Source organism: Clinocottus analis, unplaced genomic scaffold (genome assembly GCF_023055335.1).
Source record: "Clinocottus analis isolate CAN_PGR_092001 unplaced genomic scaffold, fCliAna1.0.p SCAF_53, whole genome shotgun sequence".
NCBI lineage: Eukaryota > Metazoa > Chordata > Actinopteri > Perciformes > Cottidae > Clinocottus > Clinocottus analis.
In genome coordinates, this window is record NW_027176211.1 from 60,202 (window position 1) to 74,448 (window position 14,247).

Here is a 14,247-nt window from a genome sequence, read left to right on the forward strand (position 1 = left end):
CTGGACCAGCTCACTGCATGGATCCTGGACCATCTAACTCCATAGGTCTTGGACCAGCTCACTGCATGGGTCCTGGACCAGCTCACCAGCCATCCACAGTATGTGTGGATACGGGGTGTGAGTCAGATCGGGTGTCCTGCAGCACAGGAGCCCCACATGGAACCGTTCTGGCTCCATTCCTCTTCACCATTTACACCTCGGGCTTCAGCCACAACTTCTCTGACGACTCTGCCATCGTCGGCCTCATCTTCGCCGATGATGACAGAGAGTACAGAGAACTCAACCAGGACTTTTTGGGATGGTGCCAGCGGAACCGCCTCCACATGAACTCCAGCAAGACCAAGGAGCTGGTGATGGCTCCTCCGTACCGGTGAGCATCCAGGGCCTGGACATAGAGATTGTGAAGTCTTATAAGTACCTGGGTGTTCACTTGAACTACAAACTGGACTGGACTAACCACACACATGCTCATTACAAAAAGGGACAGAGCAGACTCTTCCTGTTGAGGAGACTGAGGTCTTTTGGGGTGCCGCAGCTCCTGAAGACCTTCTATGACTCTGTGGTGGCATCAGCCATCTTCTATGGAGTGTCTTCTGGAGCTGTCAGGCCGCACAACGAGCTGAGCCGCCAGTAGACCACAAAACCACTCTGAGCACGCCGAACATTTGTGAGCACAATGATCACTTTAATTCATGCACTGGTGCAATATTCACTTTTAGTATATTTCAGTACTTTGTATTTTTTTACTCCATCTGTAAATACAATTTTTTATCCTATCTCTATATTTTTAATCCATCTATGTATTTTTAATAATAACAATGAATTGTATTTGTATTGGACTTTATATTTTAGCAATCTCAAAGTGCTACAGAGCAGAATAAAACAAGTCGCCGAAGTGCAGAGCTTGGTTCTGGGGACTTGGAGAGTGTTTGTGGTTGCAGAACGGAGGGTGAATGAGAAGGTCTGGAGGCTGAGCAGTTCTTTTAGGTATTGGGGGGCATGTCCGTGAATGCACTGGTGAGTGATGGGGAGTGATGTGTGATGGGGAGCCAGTGTAATGATTTCAGAACAGCGGTGATGTGATCGTATTTGCGGACTCTTAGCAGTATCCTGGCAGCGCTGTTTTGGATATGTTGCAGTCTGTGGATGTTCCTGGTAGAGTTTCCAACAAGAAGAGCATTGCAGTAATCCAGTCTGGACGGGACAAAGGCGTGTACAAGTTTCTCTGCATCTGTCAGGGTGAGTGTTGGACGGAGTTTGGCGATGTATGATGGAGTTTGATGAGTTTGATGATTTTATTCCATCTGTATATTTTTATATATTTGATTACTTATTACCTGTGAGAAGTGCTACTGGAATCCGGTAATTTCCCCACTGAGGGACTAAAAAAAGGATTATTTTATCTTATCTTATATCATGTACATGTATGATGAGAACAACGTAAATGCCAATACAGCTGATGTACAAATACTCCATTAAAGTACAAGAGCTGTAAAACTACCAAAGTGCAGTACTTTTGTCAGCACGTTACCTTTCCCATAACCCTGACAAAGGGCTCGGAAACTCCGTCAGAGTGAGACCTCCTCACTGCTGCTCTTTAAAGACGACCTGCGCATGCGCCGATAGGACACCGGAAGTAAACAAGAAGTTCTCCGCGTGCAGCAGCAGAGGAGTTTGAGACGGTGAGTACTTGAGACGGTCTAACTAACCCGGACTAACTAGCACTAACCCGGTCTAACTAACCCGGACTAACTAACACTAACCTGGTCTAAGTCTGGAAGTGGTTCTCTCTGCGAGACCCGGTCTAAGAGAGAGAGAGAGATTTCCCTGCAAAATAAAGATTAGGCTCGTTCCAGATGAGCCAGTTCTGCGCAGAATCGATCGCCGGCGATTGACGCGCAATGCATGCCGGTTAGATTTGTGTCCGACTTGCTCCCGGCTTGCTCTGACGTCATGCACACTTGATCAACTATACTCTCACGAGAGCAAGGCGCTGCAGCAGCTCTCCACCGGCTGGCTGGCCCAGTGCATGATGGGAAACGCCACATCAGAGAGCTGATTGGCTCTTAGATTTGACAGCAAACACCACGTGTTGTAGAAAATCCTATTTATATGTGTAGTTGTAATACTTAATGCTGGATTGTTGACTATTAGTCTCAAATTTAATCTATAAACCAGTAGTAATGTATTTCACAGGCAGACATGAAAACAACAAAACATGCAGAAACACACACATTTCTACATGAATATATATTTATCATCACATATGAATAAATTCAAACGTGATCTGTTAACATCGGCTTTTTCTTCTCTATCAGTTCTTTCTTCTCCTCCATCATGACTCCTCCCCTCCATCAGAAGAAGAAGAAGAGGAGGTCAGAAGTGGAGGCATGTCCTCTACCTGTGGACGTGGACACACCTGAGAGAGGAGAGAATAAGAAAAAGAGGAAGGAGAGGAAGCAGGAAGTGGTCGAGGAGACACGGGTCACCTTAGAAACTAGTGAGGCAAAGGAGAAGAAGAAGAAGAAGAAGAAGAAGAGGACGCAGGAAGTGGTCGAGGAGACACCGGTCACCTTAGAAACTAATGAGGCAAAGAAGGAGAAGAAGAAGAAGAAGAAGAAGAAAGAGAGGACGCAGGAAGTGGTCGAGGAGACACCGGTCACCTTAGAAACTAATGAGGCAAAGAAGGAGAAGAAGAAGAAGAAGAAGAAAGAGAGAGAGGACAGGGGTGTGGTGGAAGTGCTGGTACAGGAAGGAGAGAAGAAGACAGGAGGAGGAAGGAGAAGAAGACCTAAAGATGATCCGTGAGTCTTCTTCTTTGTTGTTTTAACAATAGCTTCGCGCTATGCATGCTGGGTAGACTTGTGTCATAGATTTGTGACGTCATGCACACGTGGTCAATAATAGTCTCACAAGAGCAAGCCGCCGCAGCAGCTCTCCACCGGCTGGCTGACCCAGTGCATGATGGGAAACACCTACGTCTGGTCCAATCAGAGTGCAGTGTGGTTCTGGTCCGTGTACTTCCTGTGTTTTAGGGGTAAACGTGTACTTCCTGTGTTTTAGGGTTAACGTGTACTTCCTGTGTTTTAGGGAGTACTGTACGTTGTTGGATGAGCTCCAGGAGTTTTTTCCAGACGTCAAGAAGAAATCAGCCGCTCAGATCACCAAACTCCTGAAATATGACTTGAATCGCTTAAAGTACTTCAAAAAGCAAGGTACTGCTATGGTGGAGCGACTGGTAACAACAAGGTACTAATACTGTTAGCATCAAGGTACTAATACTGTTAGCATCAAGGTACTAATAGTGTTAGCATCAAGGTACTAATAGTGTTAGCATCAATGTACTAGTAGTGTTAGCATCAAGGTACTAATACTGTTAGCATCAAGGTACTAATAGTGTTAGCATCAATGTACTAGTAGTGTTAGCATCAATGTACTAGTAGTGTTAGCATCAAGGTACTAGTAGTGTTAGCATCAAGATACTAATACTGTTAGCATCAAGGTACTAATAGTGTGAGCATCAAGGTACTAGTAGTGTGAGCATCAAGGTACTAATACTGTTAGCATCAAGGTAGTAATGGTGTTGTCATCAAGGTACTAGTAGTGTTAGCATCAAGGTACTAATAGTGTTAGCATCAATGTACTAGTAGTGTTAGCATCAATGTACTAGTAGTGTTAGCATCAAGGTACTAGTAGTGTTAGCATCAAGGTACTAATACTGTTAGCATCAAGGTACTAATACTGTTAGCATCAATGTACTAATACTGTTAGCATCAATGTACTAGTAGTGTTAGCATCAATGTACTAGTAGTGTTAGCATCAAGGTACTAATAGTGTTAGCATCAATGTACTAATAGTGTTAGCATCAAGGTACTAGTAGTGTTAGCATCAAGGTACTAGTAGTGTTAGCATCAGGGTACTAATAGTGTTAGCATCAAGGTACTAATAGTGTTAGCATCAAGGTACTAGTAGTGTTAGCATCAAGGTACTAGTAGTGTTATCATCAAGGTACTAGTAGTGTTAGCATCAAGGTACTAGTAGTGTTAGCATCAAGGTACTAGTAGTGTTAGCATCAAGGTACTAATACTGTTAGCATCAAGGTACTAGTAGTGTTAGCATCAAGGTACTAATACTGTTAGCATCAAGGTTGCCTGCCCCTCTTCCTCCAGGTGTGGCTCTGCGGTGGGGCCGCTGCTCGAAGCAGGAGAACCAGCAGATTCGGCAGAATGTGGCGGACTTCCTGGCTCTGACGGGCATCAGCTCGGCCAAGCAGCTGCTGTTTCCTCTGAGGTTTGAAGAGCAGACGGCAGAGATCAAAAGGCTGAAATCAAAACATCACTTCCTGGAGAGGATTGGTACGTAAACCAACATCTTCATCCCAATGGTCTTCCTCTGTAGTACTGTAACAATAATAGAGGTTTGACCAGTATGTGTGTGTTTATTTATATATATATATATATATATATATATATATATATATATATATATATATAAAAAAATATAAATAAATGATGGTTTGATGTAGGCCATGAAGGTGCCACTTTCATACACCATAGTCGCAGCTATGGGAGACATTTAGGGTTAAGTATCTTGCTCAAGGACACATACACGATGGCAGAGCCGGGGATCGAACCGCCGATCCTCTGATTGAAGGGCGACCCTGCTCACCACGAAGCTATGATAGCCTCAAAGTCTGTGATACTGTAGTCTGTGATACTGTAATCAGTGATACTGTAGTCTGTGGTACTGTAGTCTGTGGTACTGTATGTAGTCTGTGATACTGTAGTCTGCGGTACTGTAATCTGTGATACTGTATTCTGTGATACTGTAATCTGTATACTGTATTCTGTAGGCTGTGGTACTGTAGTCTGTGATACTGTATTCTGTATACTGTAGTCTGTTGTACTGTAGTCTGTGATACTGTAATCTGTATACTGTAGTCTGTGGTACTTTAGTCTGTGGTACTGTAGTCTGTAATCTGTATACTGTAGTCTGTGGTACTGTAGTCTGTGATACTGTATTCTGTATACTGTAATCTGTATACTGTAGTCTGTGGTACTGTACTCTGTGATACTGTAGTCTGTGGTACTGTAGTCTGTGGTACTGTAATCTGCGATACTGTATTCTGTGATACTGTATTCTGTGATACTGTAATCTGTATACTGTAATCTGTATACTGTATTCTGTAGGCTGTGGTACTGTAGTCTGTGATACTGTATACTGTAATCTGTGATACTGTATTCTGTATACTGTAATCTGTATACTGTAGTCTGTGGTACTGTAGTCTGTGATACTGTAATCTGTATACTGTAGTCTGTGATACTGTATACTGTATTCTGTAATCTGTATACTGTAGTCTGTGGTACTGTAGTCTGTGATACTGCATTCTGTATACTGTAATCTCTATACTGTAGTCTGTGGCACTGTAGTCTGTGGTACTGTAGTCTGTGATACTGTATTCTGTAATCTGTATACTGTAGTCTGTATATTGTAATCTGTGATACTGTATTCTGTAATCTGTATACTGTAATCTGCATAGTATGTAGTCTGTGATACTGTAGTCTGTGATATTGTAGTCTGTGTATTTATATATTATGTATGTATATTTTAATACATCTGTCTACCTGTCTGTCTGTCTACCTGTCTATCTCTCTGTCTCTCTAACTGTCTGTCTTTCTGTCTCTCTCTACCTGTCTGTCTCTCTGCCTGTCTGTTTCTCTGTTACTCTCTACCCGTCTGTTTCTCTACCTGTCTGTCCCTACCTGTCTGTCTTTCTGTCTCTCTCTCTACCCGTCTGTCTCTCTGTCTCTCTACCCGTCTGTCTCTCTGCCTGTCTGGCTCTCTGCCTGTCTGGCTCTCTGTCTTTCTACCCGTCTGTCTCTCTGCCTGTCTGTCTCTCTGCCTGTCTGTCTCTCTACCTGTCTGTCTCTCCAGCTGAGGGACTTCCTCGTACGTGTCAACAGGTCTACATGAGAGCCAAGAAGATGTTCGACGACAGGAACTACATGGGAAGGTCTGTTTGTGTTCTCAGACTAGAACCCTCTGTGTCTCCACGTGGGGTTCTCTGTGTGTTCATGTTCTACGTGTGGGGTTCCTCTCTCAGGTTCTCAAAGAAGGAGGTGCGTTCTCTCAAGAAGTTACAGAACCTCCATGGTAACGACTGGAAGACGATCTCTGAGAAGATGAACCGCAGCATGTTGGCCTTACAGAAGCGCTTCGCCCACACCGGTAAACCCTGGTCCTGAGGTTCTGTTGGTTCTGGTGGAACCCATCAGATTTGTTCATTGTGTGTGTGTGTGTGTCTCTCTCTCTCTCCAGCTGTCGGTCGTGGTTCATGGAGTTCAGATGAGGTGTCCAGATTAAAGCAGGCTCTAAAGGATCACCTCGAGGTTCTGGTCCATCAGGGCTGTGCGGATCCTGGTCTGACCCGGGACCAGCTGTGTAACAACCTGCCCTGGAAGAAGATCAGTGAGGCGGTCGGGACCAGATCCTGGACCCAGTGTCGGCTCAAGTGGTCAGTACACCTGCTGGGTCTGATACTGGACTGGTACTCTGGACAGACCCATGAGGAGATTATGTCTCCAGGTCTTCAGGTCTCTAGGTCCCCAGGTCTTCAGGTGTTTAGGTCTTCAGGTGTTTAGGTCTCCAGGTCTTCAGGTGTCCAGGTCTTCATGTGTTTAGGTCTCCAGGTCTTCAGGCGCCCAGGTCTTCAGGTGCCCAGGTCTTCAGGTGTCCAGGTCTTCATGTGTTTAGGTCTCTAGGTCTTCAGGTTTCCAGGTCTTCATGTGTTTAGGTCTCCAAGTGTCCAGGTCTTCAGGTGTTTAGGTCTCCAGGTCTTCAGGTTTCCAGGTCTTCATGTGATTAGGTCTCCAAGTGTCCAGGTCTTCAGGTGTTTAGGTCTCCAGGTCTTCAGGTGCCCAAGTCTTCTGGTTTTCAGGTGTTTAGGTCTCCAGGTCTTCAGGTGTTTAGGTCTCCAGGTCTTCAGGTGTCCAGGTCTTCATGTGTTTAGGTCTCCAGGTCTTCAGGTGCCCAGGTCTTCAGGTGTTTAGGTCTTCAGGTGTTTAGGTCTTCAGGTGTCCAGGTCTTCATGTGTTTAGGTCTCCAGGTCTTCAGGTGCCCAAGTCTTCTGGTTTTCAGGTGTTTAGGTCTCCAGGTCTTCAGGTGTTTAGGTCTCCAGGTCTTCAGGCGTCCAGGTCTTCAGGTGCCCAGGTCTTCAGGTGCCCAGGTCTTCAGGTGCCCAGGTCTTCAGGTGCCCAGGTCTTCAGGTGTTTAGGTCTTCAGGTGTCCAGGGCTTCATGTGTTTAGGTCTCCAAGTGTTCAGGTCTTCAGGTGTTTAGGTCTCCAGGTCTTCAGGTGTTCGGGTCTTCATGTGTCCAGGTCTTCAGGTGTCCAGGTCTTTAGATGTCCAGGTCTTCATGTGTTTAGGTCTCCAGGTGTCCAGGTCTTCAGGTGTCCAGATCTTCAGGTGCCCAGGTCTTCATGTGTTTAGGTCTTCAGGTGCCCAGGTCTTCATGTGTTTAGGTCTCCAGGTGTCCAGGTCTTCAGGTGTTTAGGTTTCCGGGTGTTCAGATGTTCAGGTCTTTAGGTGTTTAGGTCTCCAGGTCTTCAGGTGTCCAGGTCTTCATGTGTTTATGTCTCCAGGTCTTCAGGCGTCCAGGTCTTCAGGTGCCCAGGTCTTCAGGTGTTTAGGTTTCCAGGTGTTCAGATGTTTAGGTGTTTAGGTCTCCAGGTCTTCAGGTGTCCAGGTCTTCATGTGTTTATGTCTCCAGGTCTTCAGGTGTCCAGGTCTTCAGATGATTAGGTTTCCGGGTGTTCATGTGTCCAGGTCTTCATGTGTTTAGGTCTCCAGGTCTTCAGGTGTTCAGGTCTTCATGTGTTTAGGTCTCCAGGTGTCCAGGTCTGTAGGTGTCCAGGTCTTCAGGTGTCCAGGTCTTCATGCGTTTCGGTCTCCAGGTGTCCAGGTCTTCAGGTGTCCAGGTCTTCAGGTGTTTAGGTCTCCAGGTCTTCAGGTGTTCAGGTCTTTAGATGTCCAGGTCTTCATGCGTTTAGGTCTCCAGGTGTCCAGGTCTTCAGGTGTCCAGGTCTTCAGGTGCCCAGGTCTTCATGTGTTTAGGTCTCCAGGTCTCCAGGTCTTCAGGTGCCCAGGTCTTCATGTGTTTAGGTGTCCAGGTCTTCAGGTGTTTAGGTTTCCGGGTGTTCAGATGTTCAGGTCTTCAGGTGTTTAGGTCTCCAGGTGTCCAGGTCTTTAGGTGCCCAGGTCTTCATGTGTTTAGGTCTCCAGGTGTCCAGGTCTTCAGGTGTCCAGGTCTTCGGGTGTTTAGGTCTCCAGGTCTTCAGGTGTCAGTGTGTGTTTCAGGTTCTCCATCGTTGGGGTTAAACTGGCTGCAGGTGTCTCCACCTTCAACAGAGGACCTGAAGGACTTGACGCTAAAATCCGGCTCATCCAAACGTAAGATCACAAGACACGTCCTTTCAAAATAAAACTTGACCAGCAGCCACTGTTCTCTGTCCATGTGTTTTCTTTTGAAAGGCCAATACTGGCCTTCATGCTAAGCTAACGCAGCTAACGGAAACAGTGTTTAAAAAGAAAGTTCCCCCTAATCTGCTAAAATGGCCTTGATTCTTTTAAACCAGGTTGACAATGTGATCATCTTTTAACAACAGCAACTGTGTTTCAGGCTGTACAACATGCGTGTGGATGACATGGCAGAAATCGACTGGGAGGCGGTCACTCAGACTGTCGGGTGAGACAAAACTGGACATGTTCACCTGTACCAGTCCATCAGAACCTGTACTAGTCCATCAGAACCTGTACTAGTCATCAGAACCTGTACTAGTCCATCAGAACCTGTACTAGTCATCAGAACCTGTACTAGTCCATCAGAACCTGTACCAGTCATCAGAACCTGTACTAGTCCATCAGAACCTGTACTAGTCCATCAGAACCTGTAGTAGCCAGCTGATCAAAGTATTATTGCTATATTTCAGTATTGAGTATTGTATTCAGCTCTGAGAAGTAGTACTACAGTAGTAGCAGTAATACTGGTGTGTATGTAGTATTACTGTTGTACTAAGTGTGTTCTTGTGTTTCAGGAACGTGACTTCTGTTGGTGTTCAGAAGAGTTTCCACAGGATGAAAGTCTCTGCAGTTCCTCACTGGACCCGTCTGTCCTACGGAGGTACTACTGCAATACTACTGCTATACTACTGCAATACTTCATTAGTACTACTGCAATACTTCATTAGTACTACTGCAATACTACTGCAATACTTCTCTCGTTCCTCACTGAACCAGTTTGTTGCTACTACTGCAATACTTCACTAGTACTACTGCAATACTTCACTAGTACTACTGCAATACTTCACTAGTACTACTGCAATACTACTGCTATACTACTGCAATACTTCATTAGTACTACTGCAATACTAATGCAATAATTCACCAGTTCCTCACTGAACCAGTTTGTCCTACAGAATACTACTGCAATACTTTACTAGTACTACTGCAATGCTTTACTAGTACTACTGCAATGCTTTACTAGTACTACTGCAATACTTTACTAGTACTACTGCAATACTTTACTAGTACTACAGCAATGCTTTACTAGTACTACTGCAATACTTCACTAGTACTGCTGCAATATTTCTCTAGTTCCTTACTGGACCAGTTTGTCCTCCAGAATACTACTGCAGTACTTCACTAGTCAGTACTGCAGTACTTATGCAGTATTATTGATTCATAGAAGTTGACGTGCCGCGCTGGCTGTGATGTCACTTCCTGTTAGAGATCATCGACTTCCTGCAGCTGAAGCTGGCTCCGGTCCTGAAGAGCAGGCTGAGGAAGCTGAAGGTGGAGAGGAGGCGGGAGGAGGCGCAGGCGGAGAGACGCTTCCTGCTGTCTGACGTCATCTCCTCGCACGACGAAGACTTCCTGGAGCTGGACAACAGTCAGCTGACCGCCGGCCAATCACAACACAGATAGACAAAGGTCCCCTGAGTGGACGGACTTCCTGTCAGTGAGCCGGCTCACAATCCAACATTTTCACAGTCGAATATATATTCAAAGCAAGAATATGATTGAAGCTCGTCACATTAAAGCTGAGCGGCACAGCGTCTCACTTCTCTTCTCCGGCAGACAGGAAGTGCATTGCTGCCCCTGGTGGATAAATACTGTGGCTTTTATTTTGAAGGTCTTGATTTTCAAGCTGATGTTTATGATATTTTGTCTTTAATGTTGTAATGAAAAATTCTTTTGACATATTGTGGTTTAACTTAATAAAACCAAATAACGTCCAACACACAAACATTGATAAGTGAGCCTGAAAGGAGATAAGAGAAACTTCAGGTCAGTGGCGGCTCCTTCATCCAACCCTGCAGCTCAGGGGAGCTTCCTCTTCCTCTGCACTCCTACCTCAAAGTAAACCCTGTGGAGTCCCACATGTACAGACAAGAGAAGTGGGCCTCAAAGTAAACCCTGTGGAGTCCCACATGTACAGACACAAGAGAAGTGGGCCTCAAAGTAAACCCTGTGGAGTCCCACATGTACAGAGAAGTGATCTTACATCTTTCTCAAGACCTTTAGTCCAGATTGAAGTTGATAAATTAGATTAAATGTTTCATGAATTCAAGGCCTCGGTCAGATTACAGTTGAAGAAAAGTAAATCATGTTTTCATATATGTATTTATTTAAAGACATTTAGTGTCAGGTTTAGGTATATTAAATAATGTTTTCATCGCCACGAACACGTATATTTATCTAATAAAATATTTCTCTACAAACACTTAGATCCATACAAACAGACGTCACATGATCACATGAGTTTCCAGAGTCGTCCAGCAGGAAGTCCATGTGAACAGTACACAACTGCATTGTGGGTAGTTCATCTGGCTGTGATGGCCTGCAGGCTGCTGGTCCTCTTCATGATGTTTGGAACAAAATGGAGTCCTGACGCTCTCTCTATGGTTTCTATGGGAACCAGGAAGCGATCCAGAGGAACCTTCTCATCGATTGGCTCGTTGGGTAAAACATACGACCGAAGCTCCACCCCTCTGCCGTCCACCTGCTCCAGGATCAGCACCTGAGAAGGGACAGGAAAGGAGAACCCATCAACTGCCCGGTGGTCTTCATCACCATCATCCTCAGAAAGACAGACTCACCTTGAAGAAGTGTGTCGGCACGGCGACGTGGTTTGGTCCTAGAACCTGATATCTAACGTAGAGTTTCCCATCAGCTTCCTGCCTGAAAGACACACACACACACACCTGGTGATGTCATCCTGTAGCTCCTCCCACACCACAGAAGAAGAGGTACCTGGGCAGGTAGAGTGGGCCGGTGCAGACGTAGACGTTGAGGTAACGTTTGGTGAGAGAGCGACACAGCTGCTCCAGATTGTTCCAGGTCTTCTGGTTCAGGTGAGGGTTCTGGACAATGATGACATCATCAGAGCCTCTCAGGTAGTGTTGCACTCCTTACACATACTGTGTGTGTGTGCTCACCTGTGGGGCCACATTGCTCAGGTAGAAGGTGTCTTCCATAGCTTTCTGACTCCACTTGTGATTGGCTGCAGCTGCCAGGTGACCTCTGTCGAAGCCACTCCCCCTGAAGTCTGCATTGGTTGACCTGTGAAAGACATGCACGCTGGGGGGAGGGAGGAATCTCGTTACTTCCTGGGTGCGTCCCAAGTCTCTGAATGGCCGTCTCCTCGCTCCTCGACTGAACAGGAAGTGGTTCTGCGCCGCCATATTGAAGGCCGTCCCAAAGCTCTTATTCAGCTCGGAGGAGCGAGGAGGGAAATCGGAGGAGTCATGATCGAGGAGCCCCGAGAGCAGACAGGAAGTGTTTTAACGCTGGACACGCCCCCTCACTGCTCCTCTGCTATCTGATTGGACGCTGCAGCTGAGCGGACTGATCGCTGGAGTTTCATAGCAGAGTGAAGACGATCACAGAATGAACGTTATATATTTTAGTGTTTTCTTATTCACCGTCTGGTTAAAATATGTGTTAAGTCTGAACAACAAAAGGACTACAAACTATTGTCTTAAAAGATTTGATCTGTTGTTTCCCTCAATAACTTTTATTATGTATGTCCTCGATCATGACTCCTCCGATTTCCCTCCTCGCTCCGCCGAGCTGAATAAGAGCTTTGGGACGGCCTTCAGTATGGCGGCGCAGAACCACTTCCTGTTCAGTCGAGGTGCGACAATTTAGAGACTTGAGATGCACCCCCTGTCTGACTCCACTTCCTGTCTCACCTGTCGTCCTCCTTGAAGTTGCAGTACTTCCTGTCTGATGGGCCATTCAGGGAGGCGGGGTTCAACCTCTCTATTACCCAGGATGCAGTGCGTGTGCGGGGGTCGTAGGAGGTGACGTATGACTCTCTGGTTTTGATGTTGGCCAATGAGGGGAAGCCGTACTTCATCAGCGCTCCGGACCCACCTGGACTCACCTGGACCACCAGAGAAGGTAAAAAGAGAACAGTTTGTTCTCACTGAGTAAAGTTTCATGAAAGCAGGCCATTAAATATTATATTGTATATGCATTACACTTCATACATTCATATCAAACACGAGCATTGAAAATGATAATCATCCAAAACTAAAATAAATCACAGAATCTGATCTAAAGGGTTTTTGTTTTGGCGAAGCGGGAAGCTTTGGAAGTACCACAAAGTACCACAAAGTACCACAGAACCAGAAGTAGTGAATAAACATCCACTGAAGACATGAAAACAGGGTCTTCATCACATTGAAAAAAACAATGTAACTATATTAAAAATCAATGTAACTATATTAAATAAACAATGTAACAATATTTAAAAAAACAATGTAACTATATTAAAAATCAATGTAACTATATTAAATAAACAATGTAACAATATTTAAAAAAACGATGTAACTATATTAAATAAACAATGTAACCCGTATATAAAGTGGCGTGAAATGCTTTATTCTTCTTTATTATCTCCCGTTGGGTCTCAATACATAACTTAACTTCATAACTTATCTAGTAAACGATCAGCAGCGTAAGAGCTTCATCCGAGTCCTTTAAACTAAAACACTGAACCGTACAAACGCGCATCTAACCCCCGCACGCACCGTCAGCTCGGAGGCCTGGACTGTCGGGACCGGGAGCACCGGGACCGAGCTCAGCAGAGTACCGGCTCTCTCCTCCTCCTCTGCCCCGCCTCTGACGCTCGGCAGGCGGCTCACCGAAGCGCCGATTCCCGCTCCGAATAATAAGGTCGCTCCGGTCCGAAACCACCGCGTCATGCTGCCTGTGGTGACGCGCTCTGATGACGTCACAGCCTGTGGATCAGCTGCTAGTGACGCGCTCTAATGACGTCAAATCTAACCGGAAACTACTCCCGGTTAACAAAACATCTTTTCTTTTTTATAAAATAATGTAATTATTGAAACATGAACTCTTTCTGTTGACAATATCAATAATGAGTCTGTAGTGAAAAAAACAACACAATACTAAATGTAATTAAAACATTTTTGAAATAATTTTATTCTTAGAAAAAAAATGACAGCAAAACAGAAACGAAAGAAAAATTATATATATATATATATATATATATATATATATATATATATATATATATATATATATTAGTATGTATATATATATATATATATATATATATATATATATATATATATTAGTATATATATATTAGTATATATATTAGTATATATTATATATTAGTTTAACATAGTTAAAAAGATGCATTATAAATCCAGCTAAAAAGGAAAACTGTGCCACCTGCTGTTGTAAATGTGTACCTGTGTCTCATAAACACGCAAAGGACCATGGGAAATTCTCAGTTTCACGGTGGATTCTTGCACGAGGTAACATGTCTGACTGTCTGTGGAAAAGTTTGTTTTAGTTTGTTGTAAAAGTATGTGAGAGTTGAGCTGTCTTTGTTGTATGAAAAGTTATTGTATTCGCCTTTGTTTTTTATTAAGTTGACTATTTGTTTTCTTCTCATTGTCCGTATGAATGTTATTAGCAACTCGCTATTTCGCTAATGCGCTAATGCTAACGCAATGCCGTCTTTATAGGCATCACGCTGTCCACAGAAGCCTTTCATGTTTGTCCTTTCATAACGCAGAATGCAGACACGTGAGTAAAACGGTGTTGGCAACAACGAATCCAGCTTCAAGAGAATCATTTCAGCCAGGAGACATCTCACAGTGGTCACATATACACACACATATATATATATATATATATATATATATATA

General features: G+C 44.5%; 2 protein-coding genes across 3 annotated transcripts; one reads left to right on the forward strand and one right to left on the reverse strand.

Moving 5' to 3' along the window:
* Positions 1-1,631: 1,631 nt before the first annotated feature.
* Positions 1,632-10,260, forward strand: LOC137803339 (transcription termination factor 1-like). The gene is made up of 11 exons (XM_068601710.1): positions 1,632-1,682; positions 2,319-2,804; positions 3,091-3,215; positions 4,170-4,355; positions 5,935-6,013; positions 6,104-6,228; positions 6,319-6,514; positions 8,357-8,449; positions 8,679-8,744; positions 9,094-9,179; positions 9,786-10,260. Exons 2-11 carry the CDS (start codon positions 2,338-2,340, stop codon positions 9,980-9,982), a joined length of 1,620 nt encoding a protein of 539 aa, XP_068457811.1. The 5' UTR covers positions 1,632-1,682; positions 2,319-2,337; the 3' UTR covers positions 9,983-10,260.
* A 403-nt stretch (positions 10,261-10,663) lies between these two features.
* Positions 10,664-13,292, reverse strand: endog (endonuclease G). 2 transcript variants are annotated; one of them, XM_068601709.1, is made up of 6 exons: positions 13,096-13,292; positions 12,253-12,446; positions 11,497-11,620; positions 11,312-11,421; positions 11,158-11,239; positions 10,664-11,078 (listed from the first exon to the last, which is right to left on the reverse strand). In XM_068601709.1, the coding sequence occupies exons 1-6, from the start codon at positions 13,267-13,269 to the stop codon at positions 10,881-10,883; spliced, it is 882 nt and encodes a 293-aa protein (XP_068457810.1). In that variant the 5' UTR covers positions 13,270-13,292; the 3' UTR covers positions 10,664-10,880. The 2 variants fall into 2 exon arrangements, with proteins under 2 accessions (XP_068457810.1, XP_068457809.1); XM_068601708.1 differs by having other exon boundaries at positions 10,666-11,078; positions 11,497-11,638.
* Positions 13,293-14,247: the final 955 nt, after the last annotated feature.

Coding starts and splice junctions, on each gene's coding strand:
- LOC137803339 (XM_068601710.1), top strand. CDS start 2,338: ATGACTCCTCCCCTCCATCAGAAGAAGAAGAAGAGGAGGTCAGAAGTG. Junction 3,216..4,169: donor AAAGTACTTCAAAAAGCAAG/GTACTGCTATGG, acceptor CTCTTCCTCCAG/GTGTGGCTCTGCGGTGGGGC. Junction 8,745..9,093: donor GCGGTCACTCAGACTGTCGG/GTGAGACAAAAC, acceptor CTTGTGTTTCAG/GAACGTGACTTCTGTTGGTG.
- endog (XM_068601708.1), bottom strand. CDS start 13,269: ATGACGCGGTGGTTTCGGACCGGAGCGACCTTATTATTCGGAGCGGGA. Junction 12,447..13,095: donor TCCAGGCCTCCGAGCTGACG/GTGCGTGCGGGG, acceptor CTGGTGGTCCAG/GTGAGTCCAGGTGGGTCCGG. Junction 11,240..11,311: donor GGCCCACTCTACCTGCCCAG/GTACCTCTTCTT, acceptor TGTGTCTTTCAG/GCAGGAAGCTGATGGGAAAC.